A 19,051-nucleotide genomic window follows, 5' to 3' on the forward strand; every position below is an offset into this window, starting at 1 on the left:
ACACACATTCCTCCTATCCCCCAAGTTCACAGCCACGCTGGTCCTGTTGAACCTAGCAAGTACCAAGCGCCCCCTACTGGCTCTTGATGAGACTAGCGCAGAAGTGACCACACAGTTTTTTGTTTTTTTAGTTTTCTGAATGTTGAGTTTTGTGGAGGGTTTTTAATATAAATTTATGTATTTTAATTGGAGGTTAATTACTTTACAATATTGTATTCGTTTTGCCATACATTGACATGAATCCACTACGGGTGTACATGTGTTCCCCATCCTGAACCCCCCTCCCACCTCCCTTCTCATCCCATCCCTCCGGGTCATCCCAGTGCACCAGCCCCGAGTACCCTGTCTCATGCATTGAACGTGGACTGGCGATCCATTTCACTATGATAATATACCTGTTTCCATGCCATTCTCGCAAACCATCCCACCCTCACCCTCTCCCACAGAGCCCACTAGTACAAACTAGCAAAGCCACTATGAAGAACAGTGTGGAGATTCCTTAAAAAACTAGAAATAGAAATGCCATATGACCCAGCAATCCTCCTGCTGGGCATACACAGCGAGGAAACCAGAATTGAAAGAGACGCGTGTACCCCGATGTTCATCGCAGCACTGTTTATAATAGCCAGGACATGGAAGCAACCTAGATGTCTATCAGCAGACAAATGAATAAGAAAGCTGTGGTACATATGCACAGTGGAATATTACTCAGCCATTAAAAAGAACACATAGTTTTTATTCCTGGGAATTTTCAGGGAGGTGGCTAGACCCAGGAAGGATTCCAGGAGAGAAGAGGCTTCTGGGTCATTGCTGGCCTGCACTCAGCAGCTCCACCTGCAGCCAAAGTCCGCCCTCTGCACGCAGGATCAGCTCTGGCTTCCGGCGAGGCTCCTCACCGGGCAGGAGGCGGAAGCGCAGTAGCGTGAGCGCCAGGATCACCTTCATCTCCGTCATGGCAAATGTCTGCCCGATGCAGTTCCTGTGGGCCAGAGTGAGGTCTCTGACCGTGCTGGGAACCTTCATCCAGGCCCCATCGCTCCTAGAATCTAGCTCACAACTCTCATACCCACCTATAGTGACAGAAAATGCGAACTTTGCCTGGGACCCCCACATAGGCTTGAATATCTGAGCCTGAATGAAAACCCAGTCAGAAACACAGACCAGCAGGCAGGGAAACAGGACTCCCAGCACAATGTAGACCCCTCCTTGGACCCACTGTCATTCCCCAAACACTTTCTTATAACCTCCAGGGGAGGGGAGGGAAGGAGAGCCAAAACTCTGACCATCTTCATTTTTCCCACTCCCCTGCCAGAGAGTCATGTCTGGAATCTCAGTCCCAGAACCCCCAACACACCACCGCATCCCTACCTCAGATGCCCACTACCCTCACCTGGGACCCACTGAGAAGGGAATAAAAGCCAGAGGTGATCTCCCCTTGATGTTTTCTGGCTTGAAGCGAAAGGGATCATAGACCTGGGGGCAAGACAAGACAAGGCTACTGGATGGGCTCTCCCAGGACATCCATCCTTGGAGAGGCAAATGTATTTATAATGCAAAGGAGGTGATGTCTGATTTGCCAATCAGAATTCTGTAGTCTCCCCGGGGCCTCCCAAGGGGAATGGACAGGGATGATGGAGGTATGGCATGGGGGAGGCATCACCTCAGGGTCTGGCCACACATATGGGTTGTGGTGGGTCCCAACAATATTGATGAGGCAGATAACACCTGTGGAACAAGAGAGGGCAGCAGGACTAGGTCCTCACTGCCTGATTGGCCCCTCTTTCTCACCAGGAACCTCCACCCCTAGTCATTGTGAGTACCTTTGGGGATGACCCGGCCATCAGGAAGCAAAGTGTCCTGGGTATAGCGTCGGGATATGACTGTGACTGGGGGGTGCAATCGCAGACTCTCCTTGATGCACATGGTCAGGAAGGGCAATTGGGCCAGGTCGTCCCTATGGGAAACTCATGACAATTATCCAGGGAGCAAAAACAGAGACACACCACCAGCCTTCCTGGTACCCCATAATATCCTCTCTGCCTAGAACAAAATCACAGATGGATCAAATATCTCCAAACTCATTAAGTCATATGCATAAATGATACAGCTTTTTCTTTGTCCCTCGTACCTCAATTAAATGACTTTTTAAAAGATAGAAAGAAAAGCAGTTATCACAGAAGAACCAGACAAAATTTAGCCTGATGTTTTCAGAAACTTTTCTGAGCAACATACCCAAAATCCAGCCATAAAAATATTCAAAAATTTGTATAAAAGTATATTATTCTTTACAGCAAGAACAAACTGAAAAGGCAGATGAGTAAGAAGCAAAAGAAACAGATTCAATGTTTACTCTTATTTATTACTGCACTACAGACACTAGTTAATGCAATTAAATGTGGGAGAGAGGAGAGAAATACCATTTGAATGTGGGGGCAAATGTGTCATTTTGGGAAGATAGAGATTTTTTACTTAGAAAACAAGAGAATTCACTAGACAACTTCTATAAATTTTGAAGATAAGATTCAGTAAGGGGACTGAGTTTTTTCCCTAATCCTCTTCATTTTGTGTGGTGTTTAAATTCTTAATAAATGGTACAGTTAACTAGTTCAAAATTAGAAAACTCCTATTGCCCACCACTCATTTCCCCTCCTCACTGTTTCCCTAGGTAACTGTATTTATGTATCCTTCCAGGGAGACTGTATTGCATTTTTAAAGTTATATAGTGTTAATAGCATGCTGTATAATGTACACCCTGGTCAGTGTGTTTTTCATGTAACAATATATCAATGTCTTCTTGTACAGCTCCTGGACTTGTGTCAAGAATAGGGCCTTCTCTTCTATGAAACTGCGAATAATTTCCCATGGCTTCCTCTAGAGCCTTTGTGCCTGTGTGTGCTCAGTCACTCAGTCATGTCCGACTCTTTGCGACCCCATGGACTGTAGCCCACCAGTTTCCTCTGTCCATGGGATTCTCCAGGCAGGAATACTAGAGCGGGTTGCCATTTTCTGCTCCAGGGAATCTTCCCAACCCAGAGATAGAACCCATGTCTCCTGCATCTCTTGCATTGGCAGGTGGATTCTTCACCACTGTGCCACCTGGGAAGACCTCTAGAGCCTTTAAGATTCATTTATTTTATTTTTTAGGTCTTTGATTCATGCTGATGTTATGTTCATATAAGACTTGAGAAAGAAGTTGGATTCATTTTTTCCATCTAGCTCTCCAGTTGTTACAAGAGCTCTTATTAAACAGGCTTTATTTTTCCTATTGAGATGACACTCCATATTTAGTTTTACCATGTTCACTGGGCAAGAAATTTATATCCATACATTATTAACTTTCCTATGAGAAATAATAGAAAAGAAGATGATGATGCTATCAACTACTTGGTTTAAATTTAGCGAAAAATGTTAGTGTCTGTACGTTACATGAACATATAGATGTTTCTCTGTCCAGGTAGAATATATGATTCACCATAGCAATGAGAGTATTCAAGGGTTAATTTAACAAAATGTGCATATGATCTCCACACCAAAATTTCAGACTATATTTAAACTATATTATTTTACTATCCAAAATTGGTCATCCATTCCACACTCTGGAATAGCGTGTGTTAATATTATGAATTAATCTGCCTTACACAGTCAATCACATGTACCAATCGAACCCTTCCCTCCCTCCTGCCTCTCACTCCCCTTCTCCCCTACACCCTCTTACTCTCCATCTCTTCATTTTGGCCCTGCTATTTCTTGACCATAGAGCACCTCAAATGCACCTCAAAATATCTACTGCTCATCTTGGAAGATCTAAGTTGAGGCCATTTTTTCCAATCTCGACTTTCCTCTCTAAAAATCTAAACCCTGCCATGGCTATCTACACTGGGAGTGTTCTGACCTGGGACTATTCCTCACCAGGCTGAGAGCTCCTAGAAGGCAAGACTGGGTCTGGTCCTTCCTGAGTCTCCAGGACACAGAATGGAACTGAGAAGAATTGGAGATGTCATAGAACTGAGAAGAGGGAGGTAGTGTACCAGTGTTTGTTGAATGGGGACTGGATGGAGGAAGATGCAGGTATTCCTGGACAAGTGTTGAATGACTTTAGTCCCTAAGAGTTCCATGTGAATCCTGGACTAAATAATATGAGGATATAGGGGGCAGGAGATCAGCGAACACTCACGGAGTGAAGATGTTTGAAAACATGTGACTTTTAGAGAGAAAGGTAACAGAGTGGAGGGGAAGTTCACATACTGAATATGTGCTAAGTAGCAACATCTGCCCACCCACATTGTCACCGGTTATCTCAGAAGTCCAAGTTTTTGTCCCAAAAGCCAGAAAACTTTGCCCTGCTATCCATGCTGAGTAACAATGACAAAATCCACACAAAATTTCTCTTATCCCCAGCCAGGAAGCAGAGTCAATGAGAGGGGTTCAGGAACACACCACAAGGACTTGCACTCACCACTCAATCTCTTTAGACTCACGGTCCCTCAGGAGCTCTTGCACCTCCTGCCGGCAGCGCTCCTGGTATTCTGGGTGCTTTGCAAGGTTGTACAGGACCCAGGAGAGGCCACTAGCTGTGGTGTCATGGCCTGAGGAGTATCCAGAAAGGTTTGGATCTCTGGGCTACTTCAGCACCAGAGGGTGGGCAGTACCCTCCCATGGGGAGGATGGGGAGGGGTTGAGTGGTCCAAGGTCCCCTTGACAACATCCTGGGATAGGGAGACCCAGACTTCTAAGTAGTCCCACACTGGGACCCTCACCCTCAAACATGAAGGTGTCAGCTTCAGCCCGAATATCTTCATCTGATAATCCCTTCCCATCTTCATCCTGGAGAGAAAGCAAGATCCCCAGAATCACACTAGCTCATAGTCCCTGAGCCTAAACTACAACAATCTCTGAATCTCCATCATCCATCCAGAAACCCAAGCCCACCCTGAACTCCTAGACCTCTTATGCCCACTCCAGAGGTCTCTGTTTCTTTGCCTCCTATGTTGTGCCTGGTGATAGGAATCAATGATCCATTAGTATTTTTATGTTTTGACATGATGAGGGATTTTGGAGAAAAAAAGTTACTGTCCACCTGAGTTACAGGATGATCAACTAGCAACTTGTTTTGGAAGCTAGAGATTGAGCATTGTCCCCAAAGACATCTGCTCACAGGCTTGGCGAGTAAATCCAAAGATCTTTTTATCCTGGAGATAGGGAATGGGTATTAAACCTATAGAATCATAGACTGCTTTCTCACCAAAGATGATTTATTTAAGCTCCAAACAATCTCTCTTTTCTTCTCTTCTCTCTCCTTCTCCCTCTCTGTCTTCCTACACCTATCCATATACCTTTCCCTACCCACATTAGGGAAGAAGGGGCAGAAGTATTAGCTGTCCTGTATGGGTTCCAAATTTCAAAATCTGGAGGTAATTCTGCTGTGATGCTAGCATGGCTGCACGTACAGGTAAAAGCATCATGGTGGCTTCAAAGGAATTTGCAAATGGAGAACCAGAGCTAAGTTCTACTCTGACTACTGAAATTAGTGCTCTACTCTGATACAAGGTTCTGCATACACACAACACACACACACACACACACACACACACACACACACACAGACTAACTTATCATCTTGGAAGTAGACTAAAATCTCAGGCCCTTGACGGTTTCAGACTTAGCAGTCCCTGCAGACAATATTCCACACAACCATCTCTAAAACTTTTCTCTGACCCTTTATTCCCTTCCTCAAGCACCTTCTATGACTCCCCAGTACCCTCTGTATCTTATTTAAGTTCTCTGATCAGATCTAAGTCCATTCTACTTCTTAAACTCAGATCCCAGAGGAGCCCACCTTGGTCAACAGGAGCACATCGATGAAGTCCAAAGTCTTGGTCTTCGCCTTGGCCTTGAGGAAGTCATCAATACCCTCACTGGGGAGGGTGCGGCGCCGCTCCTGGACGACGGCATCTGTGAAGTCGTGCACCAGGTGGCAGGCCCTGCGGAAGCGCCGCCCACCCGGGGTGAGGAAGTACAGGAAGTCCATGTGCAGGAAGATCTGCTGCTGCCGTTTAGCCACAAGCGCACTGAGCTCCAAGATGGCGGCGATATATTCGCTGGGCTTCCTGATGAGTGAGAGCATGAAGGGAAGCCACCGCTTAAAACACCGGAAGCCCAGAAGCTGGGGTCTACCTCCCATCGTGAAACTGAGGCTCCAAGAACAGATGGCTCACAGATACAGTGTGGGGATGAGCCAGGAGATGTGACTCTTCAGACTCTTCTCAACCCACATCCCTTCTCCGTGAGCTGCCTCCATGCCCCAGGCACCCAGAGCACAGCTTAGACATCAAGCTTCTCTCCTTTCTCTCTCAACCAGTTTCTGTTCCCCTCTCCTTCCCCATAATGTCCACTCGGCTCAGACCCTTGTCCTCGCCCAGCTGATCAATGGGGATAACAGCTTCCCTACTCTCCTTACTTCCAGTGTCAAAACAGTTGAATGGTGTTGTGCCTATCACAGTTGGTCTTGAGTCATCTGACAAGTCATCTCTTGGACATCTTCCAAGCTCAACTTTGACCATGACCCTCGTGTGCTCAAACACCTTCCTCGGCTCTCTGGAAATCTCAGAATAAAGTTCCTATCCTTTTTGTTTGGTTTCAGAAGGTCCTTAAGATATAACCCTGCGCACTCCTCCAAACTTATTTCCAAGGTGTCTCCTCACTATTGCACACACTTTGCTCATTTTAGCCTGTTAGTTTTTATCAAGCAATTCTACCTACCTAAGAGGATATCTCCTTCTCTTTTCCCTTCCTGTTGTTCAATGTCCAGCTCTGACCCACCTCCTCCAAGAAGTCCCTTCTGATTTTCCTAGCCATTCTTCCCTCCCTCATCTACTCGTTTGGGTCTATGTCTCATGTTTCCAGGCCCTTGGCCGAGACTCACTCTTGACAATTGCTGTCGTAACTGAAGACGCATTTCTGCAGACTGTCCAGGGTCATGAGGCTGATGTGTTCAAACATGTCCAGATGGGTGTGGCCCTCTTTGATCAGGCGCTGCCACTTGGCCTAGACAGAGAAGGAGACAGGGTTAGGGCTAAAAGCTGGTTCCTCTGAGCCTCTCCTCAGTCTGAACCACTTGGATGGACTCCCCCAGATCCTGCATCCTGGGCCTGGGCTCCCCTTTCCAGGAAGCACCAGGTTTGGGTGGGAGTGAAGGTTGTCACTGTTAGGACATGAAGTCCCCATGGCTAGGAGTCAGGAGATCTGGGTTTTTAAAATCCTGGCTCTGCTTCCTACATCTTTGTATCCTGTGGTAACATTAATGCATAAAGTAGGTGCACAGCAAATGTTAGCTTTCTTCCTTTTTATTTTTATAAATTGATTAAGAAAAATGTCCCCTATGAGCCCTGAGTACCCCTGCCCTTTAATGTTGGGTATGCAAAAAAAAAAAATTGCAAGACCTCTACATTCTTTACCTTAACCATTTTGCAAAGTTATATTTATAGGCAACAACCTTGAGGGGTGAGGCTATGTCTCCCCCTTGCAATAGCAAACTTGCTTCTAATTCTATAAAATTCATAGAGTCCCTAAACCTATACTCCTACCCCCAGTAATACAACATGCTACATGAGCAGGCACCAATCAAAGTCCACCTGTGTCATCTGCATGGGATTTGGTGACATGGGGGAACAATGCAACCAACTAGAAGCACATGCTGTATGCTGTTTGCTGTTTTCTGTGCCAAAAGTTAAGAAACTGTCCTTTGTCTCTGACCCAGGATTCTCATGTATTCTGGCAGAATCCACGAAACAGTAGCAAGCTCACTTGAAGCTTGTATGTATGAAAAATCCCAGGCGCTTCACAGAAGACTGCTTTCTGGTCCTTCATTTACCTATGTATATATCCCAAGCCTTTGCAATGTAATTTTTCAGAATCTTCTATTATGAGATGGAGCCTATTTCACCATCTTTCATTTATGACCTGCTCCTGGACTTGCTTTGGCCAGTAGACCATGCTGAAAATGATGAGATGCTCATCCCAAACCTAGATCCCAAGGGACATTGCAGTTCCCCTCAATCTGATGGAACCCTGCTTTTGTGATGTGAACAAGCCTCAGATACCTTCTAAAGGAAGATAGTCATGAAAAGAAGTCTATTTGGGCCAGACAAGATTGTCCTAGATCAAACTGCAGTCAGCCAAGCCCCTAATGTCACAGAGCACAGAACTTCAGCTCAGCAAAGCTTCCTATCTGACCCACAGCTGATCACAGATACATGGGTGGCCCCATCCACCTCCACAAGGACTGGCCAACTGACCCACAGTCCTGTTGTCAATACTAAACTCTTATTGTTTCAAAGTTGTTACTCGGGAAAAACCACTACAGAGTATGCATCATTATCACCAAACATGTCTCAAGATTTCAAGGTTTCCCTAATGGATACAGAGAAACTAAAACCTACTATGTGCCAGAGACTTGGCTCCATATGTTGTCCCGACCCCCTGCAAAGCAGGGATCATGACCTACTCATTTTTACAGCTGAAGAAACTGAGGCTCAGAAAGAAAGAACAATGGACTCAAGCTGCTCAGAAGAGCCAGAATTCCAAAACGATGTCTCTGAGTCCCCATTGTCCCCAAGACTCCAGCTGGGACCCTGGGTTCAAGAGACTCACATGCATGATGTCTGCGCTCTTGGTGAAAATCTTCATATAGGGCTTCAGGATGTTGAAGTGGAAGGCGGGTGTCAGCATACGACGGTGCCTGCTCCACTTATCACCAGCACTCAGCAGGAGCCCATCCCCTAGCAGAGACAGCCACGGGGAGTGAGCAAAGGAAGACCTTCCCCTGGGTCCCCAGGGATGTCCCCAATCCCCTTCACTCACAGTTACTCACCCAGCCAGGGCTTCAGAAAGTCATAGAAGATCACATCCTTGGGTGCGGCGGCAGCTGATAGGAATGAGGACCATCAGGGGCCAGGGAGGTGGGGAGGGGAGGGTCTTTTGTGTGGAATAGAGGATCCCAACCAGGAATCTGCATTCCAGCTCTGAGCCCTCCATAGCAGGAATGGGATCAAGAGCATAGGAAGCCAGAAGCCAGGTGGAGAGGTGATGGGAAACAGGGACCAGACCAGGCTGCAGTATAGAAAAGAGCAAAGCAGAGCCCATAGACACAACTCTGTGTGCTTAGACACACCCCCAACATGACACAACATGCACCAACATTCCCTGACATGGCTCCTACATGGTCCAACATGTTATGAAGACACAGGCATAGCCCAGCACTCTACAAAGCATCATTATGGGGACCAAGGACACCAAATCTGCCCCAGTACTGACCTCTTCTGAGACATCTGATATGGCCTCATGTGTTAACATGTCCTGACATGGCCCCGACATGAATGACACAACAGCTCTGCCATGGACATGAAGACCATCTGACCTGTCCTCAGTGTGCCCTAGGCAGGCTCCAGACAGGACTTAAATACACTGATGACACAGACCTCAACCAGGTGACCCAAGCATATCCTAAAACCTGCATCAGACGAGACTTATATAAGGTCTCAGGCATTTCTCAGAGTGACCCTGAGTCCCATACCTCAGACAAACCCCAAATGTGGCCCAAACATGACCAGCAGGAGAATCAGACAATCTCAGAGAAGAACCAGACAGGCCCTGACATGCCTCAGATATCTTTGGCCACTGCTGAGCCTCAGACGTGAATCTCTGAGCTCAGGTGTGTGCATATATCAGGTGTCACCGGTATAACATATGCCAGCTGTAACCAGAGTTCAGGTAGACACATAAACCTGACCAGACATGGCCATGCAGCTCATATCACACAGACATGTCCTAGGCGTGAGTAGACATGTCTGGAGATTGGGCAGACGAGGGGTCCAGGCGAGAGAGAGGCATGGGTATCTCTGTCACGCCCCCCTCTGCCTGCATCCTGGTCACCCACACAGCTGAAAGCAACACTTTGGCCATAGCAACAAGCAAGCTGTGGCCATGGAGGCATCTACCTGGAGCAAAGAGCACAGGCTTGATGCAGGTGGGGTGGAAGATGCGGATGATCGCGTGCCAGGGCCCCACCCACCAGCAGCGCACGTCCCCATAGGTGCTGGCCAGGCCCTGTGTGTAGAGGAGACCTTCCTCTTAGCTCCGAATCTGGAGAGGAACAGAAAGGACCCAATTCACACTGTTCTAGGCTGCCAGAGGCAAGGACTGGCAAGGCAGTGATTGACACCTGCACCCATGGATCACCTCTAGCAGCTGTTCCTCTGTTCTCAGTCTCTTCCCAGGGTCCCTCCCGCACCTTTTATGAACTGAGATCTGTTGGGTACAGGATGGGCTTCCCAGGTAGTGTTAGTGGTAAAGAACCTGCCTGCCAATGTAGGAGATGTAAGATAGGGGTTTGATCCCTGGGTTGGGAAGATACCCTGGAGGAGGGCATGGCATCCCACTCCAGTATTCTTGCCTGGAGAATCCCATGGACAGAAGAGCCTGGTGGGCTACAGTCCATGAGGTCACACAGAATTTGACATGACTGAAGTGACTCAGCACACACGCAAGGATACAGGATAGAAATGGGACTTCCCTGTTTGGATCCCAAACACCATTTTCATGCAACTTCTCTTTCGTCCCCATATTCCAGGTGAAGAAACTCTAGCTCTACATAATAAAGTAATTTGCTGACATTCTCACAGACAGAAAGTCTGAGGTAGTAGTCCAAGTCTGTCCAAACACAGAGCTTGAGTTCTTAGCCGCTAAACTGCTCTGAACCCCAAAACAATAGCTCAGAGGACCCTGTGCCTCCAAGACTAGGCACTCAGAGGCTTGTGGATGCAGGAATTGGTCCTATGAACCTGGCAAGGGAAATTAAAGGAAATCCTATCATTTTCCTAGAAATGTTGTGAATGAGCTGACTTTTCTGTGGGGATTGAGCTTCTGGGCTTCATCTTAACCAGGATGAAAGGGAAGCCATCACAGATGAACTCAGAACTAAATGATGAAGACAGATCTCTGATGACATTATTTAGTATCTGGAGCCCAGCTAGGCCTGAATACACCCTCAAGGAGGGTGCCATCAACATCAGTTGATTTCTTGGCAAAGTTCATAATAGGGTGGGTTTTTTTCCACTACTAACAATGAAAGATAACTTCAGCAGCCAGAGACACCCAGGGTACTTCCTAGGTTCACCCAGCATTCTGGTGTCAGAGCCAAGGTTTCTGCAACATGCTGCCTGTTCCCCTTGCTTGCCTGGACTGTCTAAGGATGGGAGGGACAGAGGACAAAGGGAGGGAGCCAGGGTGTGGTAGAGTCTCCTCAGGAAGATTCCTGGGGACTGGAGAAGGGGGGCTCTGAACTGGAAGTGGTCAAGCCCCAGGACTGGGTCAAAGAAACTGACCCTTCAGAGAGGGAGATGTCATGGAAATAGCAACCCAGATCCTGCACCAGCTAGAAGCCTTCGTTCCTCTTGGACAGGGGATGGATGGGATGAGGCCAGACCTGGAAAGGGGTCTGGGAGGCCATGGATGCCTACTGCATCCCTCTACTCTCTGCTTGAAAACATTTCTGCTCATCACTACAGACCCAGTTCCAGAAACTCCTCCTCCAGAAAGCCTTCCAACATGCCCCAGCAGAGAAACTTGCTTCTTCTCTGGGTTGTCACAGCCCAACATCTTCCTCTGGCCAGGTCCTGACCTACCACACCAGATATGTGACCTCAAGACTAAGGATGTCCTTCACCCAGAACACCAGGGTGGGGTAGAGACAGCCTTGGGAGGAGGGAAGAGGCAGTGAGAACGGTGTTGGTGAATATTTGAAGGAAAGAGAAAGATGGCTGAGAGAGATGAGGGGAGGTGGAGTGGAGTTGGTAGGGGCCACATAGAAGCTTGGCAGGAAGGAGCTGGAAGCCCAGAGGTGTGTCATAGCACCCCCACCACAAGCTCTGCATGAGTACCTGAGGCATTGGCGACAGTCCGGATCATATCAGGGTGGCAGAAAATGATGATGGGAATGGTAGGGCCAAGGCAGACCCTAAATCCCTGGGGGTAGTTGGCTACCAGCTGGGTGAAGTCCTGCATGCCCTTCTCCGTGGAGGGATACTGCAAGCAAGGTAAGGGCTATCACTCTTCTAAAGAAGCCACTGCAGTGGACAGTGTGTGGGATTTTGCACAGATGCAGGGAACTTCTGCTTACTCCTTCCCTCTGAGGGAGAGAGGGTCCTGGAGCATCTCCAAGTCCCAAGGATATACCCCAGAGCACAGGAAAAAGACAGGCTCTCTGCCCACAGGGAGGCTGACCTTGGCTTGAGAAGGCAAGTTTTTCTTGTCCTGGGAGTGATTTCAGCCCCAAGGGGTGGCCACAGAAGGAGATGCCCACTGGGAAGGTTTGTGGATAGCAGGGTGGCCTCAGAACTCCTCCCTGGGTTTGTTCTCACTTCATTTCATATTCTGTTCCATCTACATAGCCTCCAGTTCCTTGCACGCTGAAGGGTCTGCAGACCTGGACCTTCCAGTCCTGATCTACTACAAGGGACAGACATGAACTCTGCTTATCCATCAAGAGAGCAGCTCTAACCTCTGCTGGCCAGGCTCTGCATCCTGTCTAACGTATGGGCATACCATTTACACAGAAGAAACAGAGGCCATGTTCCTCAAAGGGGGAAGAAGGGAGGGTTGTCTCCTGGTGAAACTCTCAGAATCCTCTCAGTCTGGGTATCCCATTCAAGTCTGACAAATACCCCCAGATGCTCTCGGCAAGTGAACATAAGTCACTTTCACCTTTGTGACTTGCTTTCCTCTCCCCAAAGGCCACCTGAGCACTCAAAGCACTTGAGATTGGTCCAGAGAGGAAGAGTCACTTATCTGAGGTCACACAGCAAGAGGGGATAGAGAAAGGAAAAGTAACCAAGACCAGACCCCATCGCCAAGCCATTAGAGGGGACGGCAGAACTGCAGTGACTTTGTAACATTCCTACTTCCCCCAGGCCTTGCTGAGACCATTTCAAGACCCAGAATCTCAGGAAATCTTCCCTGCAGGCTTTAGAATCTATTTCCCTTCTGAATGTTGCCATAATAAACAGTAAAATTGCAGTAAATCCTCCCCCAAGTTGTAGTTCTCATCCCAGGCAGGAAAGAAAAGTTGCATTCATCTCTTAGCTGGGCTGCTAGGCAGAAGGTGCCTAGCACCTTTGACTTTGACCGAGGGAGGTGATGGAAAGTTCATTACCTAGGTCCTCAAGTATTTACCTTGTGTGCTTACAATATATGCCAGCCCTGCACTTGGCACTATACTGTCTGCTCACCAGAACTATCATCAAATTGGGAGGTGGTTAATAAATAATTGGACAATTCACTGTTCAGTTATCATGAGAAAGGCCAATGAAAGTTCAAGGTCTGGGGCACAAGATGGGCAGGCGTGGAGGAGGGGAAGGTCTAAAAAGGCTTCTGAAAGAGGAAATGATTGTCCAACTTTATCCAGATGGGGCAAGGGGACCAGTGGGACCTCTTGGTTGGGGGGGAGTAAGAGAGGAGGACGGGGTCCCTGAAACGAGAGGGGGTGGGTAGCTCTACCTCATAGGTGGGGATGGGGAAGTGATAGCTGTTTCCTGGGAGGAAGCTGTAACCCAGAATGAAAAGACACAGGAAAGTGGCCACATGCAGAGCAGACCCTGCACAGTGCCCTTGAGGAGGTCTGAAGGTCACCATGCAGACTGGAGAGGCCAAGGGACCAGGCTCTGTGCAGCCTGGCCTCAGAGGTGCACTAATGTGTGCAAGGCAGGTAGGAAATAGACCCCAAAGCAGGCTAGGGCTGGAAAGACAGGATGTGGGGAAGGTCTCAATGGCAGAGCAGAGGAATGAGTGAGGGAGGCTCACTCACTGGACTCCCTGGCTTTTCTGCTGTCCTAAACCCCAGCCCAAACCCTGAGGCCCATTTCTGACCCTCAGGAAGTCCATCCATCCTGATCCCCCAGACCTGTCCTGCTGCTCACACTCACCTGGCCCATGTGACCCAAGAACCAGTTGCGTTTTGGGGGTTGTGGGAAGCACTGGAGGCGTCGAGAGTTGTTGTAGAAGGTGTAGGTCCAGGCCAGGATGCGGGCCAGGAGCCAGGAGGCCCCGACCAACAGCAGCAGCAGCCACGGGGAGGCTGCCACCGGCCCGAGTCCCAGCCAGGACAGGCTCAGCTCCAGCATCCTATGGTCAGATGTGGTGCAGGGTGAATCCTGAGGATGAAGGAAGAGGCAGTGATGGTGAGCTGTGAGGCAGAGACAGATAGAGGGAGAGGAGCAAGGGAGTGAGGGGCAGGGATGGGGAGTGCTGGGGATGGGGTGAGAAAGGCTCAGAGACAGACAGACAGGGGCTGGGAGAGGGGAGGGAGAAACAGAAATTCAGAGGAAGAGGGAGAGAGAGAGACAGAGGCTGGGAGAGGAAAGGGAGAACCAGAGAAATTCAGAGGAGAGACAGAAAGACAGAGAGACAAAGAGAGAGAGACAGAAAGACATACACACAGACAGAGTATATGTATTAGTTACCCACTGGTATTTATTCATTTCCCAGGCCAGCTTACTACCTGGAGCCACTGCCTAGGGCAGCCTTCCCCACCCGTAGCTATGATATCACCCTCACCCACCCACCACCAGCCTCTTGTCTCCCAGCTTTCCATCAGGAGCGACTTACTGTCACACAGTTTCCTGTCCCCTCCTCCTAGAAAGTCTCTCTCCCTAGCCTGACCTCTGATCCAGGGGAGGCTGGGCTTGGTGGCCCAGTCAGCCAATCCCCACAGCCTCTTTACCTCCCCCATCCCACACCTGGCAGCTGCCCATAGACTTTGGAGTAAGAGGGGCTAGAGTGTTACTGAGAGAGGTCTGCAAATCAGCTCAGAGTACCATAGTGTGAAAATTGGATCTGCAGGACTCAGTACCTCCCATGATAACAAGTTGGGAGGTGGCAAGGGTAACTCTGAACCTCAAGTTTACAGCTGCCCCTGCCCTTCCAAGCTCAGGGTGCAGCAGGCAAAAGCATGAACATTTAGGTGCCAGGTGAGCAGGGGAAACATCTCCTGGACTCTTTTCCATATGTGGGCCAGAAGGACATGATGCACAGATGGGCTTCCCCAGTGGCTCAGATGGTAAAGAATCTTCCCACAATGTGGGAGACCTGGGTTCAATCCCTGGGTCAGGAAAGTCTCCTGGAAAAGGGAATGGCAACCCACTCCAGTATTCTTGCTTGGAGAATTCCATGGACAGAGGAGCCTGGTGGGCTATAGTTCATGGGGTCACAAAGAGTTGGACATGACTGAGCGACTGACAAACTAGGCACAAAATCAGGAAGCTCAGAACTATGAAGCCTCTGGTCTCCAGGGCACACAGCTTGGCAGGAGTTCAAGTCCTATTTCCAAGCAACCCAGGGCCTGGGGTGAGACATGACTTTTGGGAACAGAATAGAATCCAGTCTGGCTGTGAATTACCTGCATCAGATTCAGAGAATAAAGGGCCAAGTTGGAAGAGGACATCTAGAGGCATGAGGGTAAGGCTGCAAGGGGCTCATAGGGAACAGGGTTCACACAGGGGAGGGAAGAGCTGGAATATCCTGAGTGGTCAGCCTCACCGTGACTATGGGCTGTGCCAACCTTCCCTGGGCTCAGTCTTCCCATCCGGCAAATGGGATTGTTGGATGAGAGCCTTGAGAGGGACACCAAACAGGATTTCATGGAAAAATGGGAAGAATCAGGAGCCCCAAACCTCCTTCTCCCCAACCCTGATGCGGGGATTCAAGAACAGGATCCTAAAACTCTCAGTGGTGTGGGGTGTACCCGCCCCCTCACCCCTGCATAATCTTCTTCTCCTCTGCAGGAGTAGATTTCACCACCTGATGGTTCCATTCACATCAGGGTCAGGCAGGCAAAGCCAGAATATGATAAACCAGGCAGAGCCCTGGGACACACAAGAGAAAGAACCCCCAGTTCCCAGAGGGGTTCAGCTCACGGCAGACCAACTGTGTTCCGGGAATAGGCAGGCGTTCTACAGCAGGACCACAGCCATCACACCAGCATTTTTCCGCATAAGCCACTGAAGCTGTTTTAAGCTCTCTAAGTATATTAACCTTATATTTTTTCATTTTATAAATGAGGAAACTGAGACAAAAACTATGTCAGTAACTTGCCCAAAGCTGCACAGCTGTCAGACCAGGCTGTGCCCCAGGCTTTGCCCTGCGTACCCTGAACCACTAAACTCTACTCCTTCCGTATCTATAAATCAACATTTCATTAGCACCACCTCCCAAGATGGTGGAAATCATTAAGGGAGACAATAAGTATAAAACACATAGAGCAGAGGAAGGGCCCAATAAATGCAAGTCATTGTTTTGGTGTTGTTGTCATTGTGGTTGTTCTTCATGCAATCATCCAGTAGATCTGCAAGATCAAACCCATGAGCCTGTTTTTACAGAAGAGGAGATGGAGATCCAAACAGGTAAAACAACTTTCTCCAGCATCCCAGAAAATTAGGTAAATACGACATTACAAGTGACTGAAAAGCCTGGCATGTAGTACCTGTTCATTAAATATATGGGGAAGATAGAAAAGTTTCAAAAAGTGAATTCTAAAGTTCAGCTGCTGAAGCTCTGACCCTTGAACCACCTCCCTCCCATCATCAGTATCACCTGAGAGTTTGCAGTAAATGCAGACTCTCACACCCCCACGTGGAAACACAGACTCAGAACTGCATCTAACTAGATCTGCTGGGGAACGGTGTACACTTCGTCAAGTATTAGAAAGTGTTGCTTTAAGACTCTGGAGTCTGGATTCTGCAAGGGATGCAGGAAGCACAATGCCTCCACCTTTCTGGTTCTCAGAGTTGTTTTCAGTTATGAAATAAAGAGAAAAATCTATATCTCCTGGGGCTGTAACCATATGATTATGCACCATGTATTATGAGCTGGGCTTCCCCGGTGGCTCAAAGATAAAGAATCCACCTGCAATGCAGGAGACACGGGTTCGATCCATGAGTCAGGAAGATTCCCTGGAGGAGGAAATGGCTACCCACTCCAATATACTTGCCTGGGAAATCCCATGGAGAGAGGAGCCTGGTGGGTCTACAGTCCATGGGATCACAAAAGAGTCGGTCATGACTGAGTGACTAAACAACAACAGCAACAACATTATGAGCTGGACACTATTTTGGTCACTTGAAATGAAGCAGTGAGCACTGCAGATGTCATTCCTGCTGTCAAGAGGCTCACATCTTGTGGGGAGATGGGCTTTGATGGAGCAGATGACCAAGGATGTGTCAGACAGTGATGAGTGATGTGCCTGAGGAGGGGTCCTACCATAGTCCAGTAGCCAGGGTGAGCAGAGACCTGAAGGAGGAAGGACAGCCTCCAAGAACAGAACAAGGTGTAAAACCCAGACTGCACAAAAAAGCAAGTGGGTTTTATTCTTTTGACACTCAGTCTAACATTTGACATCATGTAATTGACACTTGGGAAGGCCAACATGGGCAGCAAATTCTGGCCCCATATGGAAGCAATAAATGAGTGTCGGACTTCCTCATCTATCACCTGGCTCCTCTGACTTCCTAGATCAGGTGGTGGTGAAAGGGACAGAATAGGATAGTTGCACAGCTAGTTTAGAAAACCCACTTGGGGAAGATAGAGAGGGACTCATGGAGATCACCAAAAGCTAGACACCAAACAGGAGATGCCCAGAACATCTGACAGCTAAACAACAATCAGAATATTTTAAAACTAAACAGACTTACTTAGACCACTAATCTATATGATCGGGAATAAGGCATGCCACAGAACAATGGATATGAGATCTGCATTTGGCCTGGTGAGGTCTATAAGATAATGGACTCTGAAAAACTGCTTTCTTGTACACAGCTTCCATAGGAATATGGGGGAAAGGTGAAAGAAACTAGGGGAAGGTGACATCATACCGAAACCTAAGATGACTCACCATGAATGTGCATACGTTGCCAGCCTTCTGCTCTTTTACATAGCACCATGACACTCCCGGTTGGGCCATATAGGGTCAAAAACTCCCCCACAAGACTTGTAGGAGGAATTAATGATGAAAACTTGACATTTACTCAAAAAATGAGTAAGAAGGAGATCTTCTCCACTTTTCTTTCATTTATAAAACTAAAGCCTACTCACTTCTAAGGGCAAAGCCCTTCTGCCTGCCCGCTTGTATCTCTCACAAGCATCCTATGCTAATAAATTCACTCTTTATCTGTTACTTTGCCTCTCACAGAATTTTTCTGCACCAAGATAAAAGAAAATGAGCTTCAATAAGTCCTGAGATGAAGTGTGTGGTTTCAGTACAAGGGGAAAGGAACCAGAACAGGAGGCAGGAAGCCACAGGTGAGGACATTCTGTTCATCGATAGGAAAGTTCTAGGTCATTGTCAAAGACTTTCATCAAACAAAGAGTATCTCAGCTACCAAGTGACACAAGCTTGGCTTATGGAATACTCCTCAGCGAGTGTTGGAAAGAGAGGACCCACTTGCCTCCTGTCCCATCTTCACAGGTCCTTCCATACCAACCCAGAGTCAGGCAGAGGGCAAGCCTGTGTCAGACAAGTGGAGGCAGTCACTGTGAGTCACTAGCTTGGGCCCAGCACATCAACTGCACTCTTCACATCTAAAATGGACCTGATAATACCTTATAAGGAGTCGCAAGCCTCCCATTAGACACAAGCAGAAACAGCAGGGGAAAGTATGTTTCAAATGGTATGTGAATAAAGGTTCTATCTATAAATAAAACTTGTGAGTGTGTGTGTGGGAGAACATGTTTGTATATGCATTGAAAAAATCCAGAAGAATCTGCACATCATGGTGGAATTGGAGGAAATAGAATTGAAGTCTCTAGTGCATTTTTCAGCCACATTGAGCTGCTAGAACTTCTACCACCACTAAAACACAATCTTAAAAAGAAATATTTGGCACAGTGAGGGGTACAATTGTTGTTGTTCGATTGCTAAGTCTTGTCCGACTCTTTGCAATCCCATGGACTGCAACACACCAGGCTTCCCAGTCCTTCACTGTCTCCTGGAGTTTGCTCAAATTCA

General features: G+C 47.9%; 1 protein-coding gene across 3 annotated transcripts; it reads right to left on the minus strand.

The window, feature by feature from the left end:
- Positions 1 to 718: 718 nt before the first annotated feature.
- Positions 719 to 18,357, minus strand: LOC145508602 (cytochrome P450 4F11-like). 3 transcript variants are annotated; one of them, XM_081495596.1, is made up of 13 exons: positions 17,939 to 18,321; positions 13,977 to 14,204; positions 11,937 to 12,081; positions 8,870 to 8,923; positions 8,650 to 8,777; positions 6,923 to 7,044; positions 5,837 to 6,107; positions 4,758 to 4,824; positions 4,457 to 4,586; positions 1,821 to 1,954; positions 1,661 to 1,725; positions 1,391 to 1,473; positions 719 to 979 (listed from the first exon to the last, which is right to left on the minus strand). In XM_081495596.1, the coding sequence occupies exons 1-13, from the start codon at positions 18,005 to 18,007 to the stop codon at positions 805 to 807; spliced, it is 1,671 nt and encodes a 556-aa protein (XP_081351722.1). In that variant the 5' UTR covers positions 18,008 to 18,321; the 3' UTR covers positions 719 to 804. The 3 variants fall into 3 exon arrangements, with proteins under 3 accessions (XP_081351722.1, XP_081351723.1, XP_081351724.1); XM_081495597.1 differs by lacking the exon at positions 17,939 to 18,321 and adding an exon at positions 14,518 to 14,634; XM_081495598.1 differs by lacking the exons at positions 8,650 to 8,777; positions 8,870 to 8,923; positions 11,937 to 12,081 and having other exon boundaries at positions 17,939 to 18,357.
- Between the last annotated feature and the right edge of the window lie 694 nt (positions 18,358 to 19,051).

This window comes from Giraffa tippelskirchi, chromosome 6 (assembly GCF_054371585.1).
Source record: "Giraffa tippelskirchi isolate mGirTip1 chromosome 6, T2T-mGirTip1v1.2.pri, whole genome shotgun sequence".
NCBI classification, from domain to species: domain Eukaryota; kingdom Metazoa; phylum Chordata; class Mammalia; order Artiodactyla; family Giraffidae; genus Giraffa; species Giraffa tippelskirchi.

Coding starts and splice junctions, on each gene's coding strand:
- LOC145508602 (XM_081495596.1), bottom strand. CDS start 18,007: ATGGCCCAACCGGGAGTGTCATGGTGCTATGTAAAAGAGCAGAAGGCT. Junction 12,082..13,976: donor TCTTGGGTCACATGGGCCAG/GTGAGTGTGAGC, acceptor CCTTGCTTGCAG/TATCCCTCCACGGAGAAGGG. Junction 4,825..5,836: donor ATGTGCTCCTGTTGACCAAG/GTGGGCTCCTCT, acceptor CTTTCTCTCCAG/GATGAAGATGGGAAGGGATT.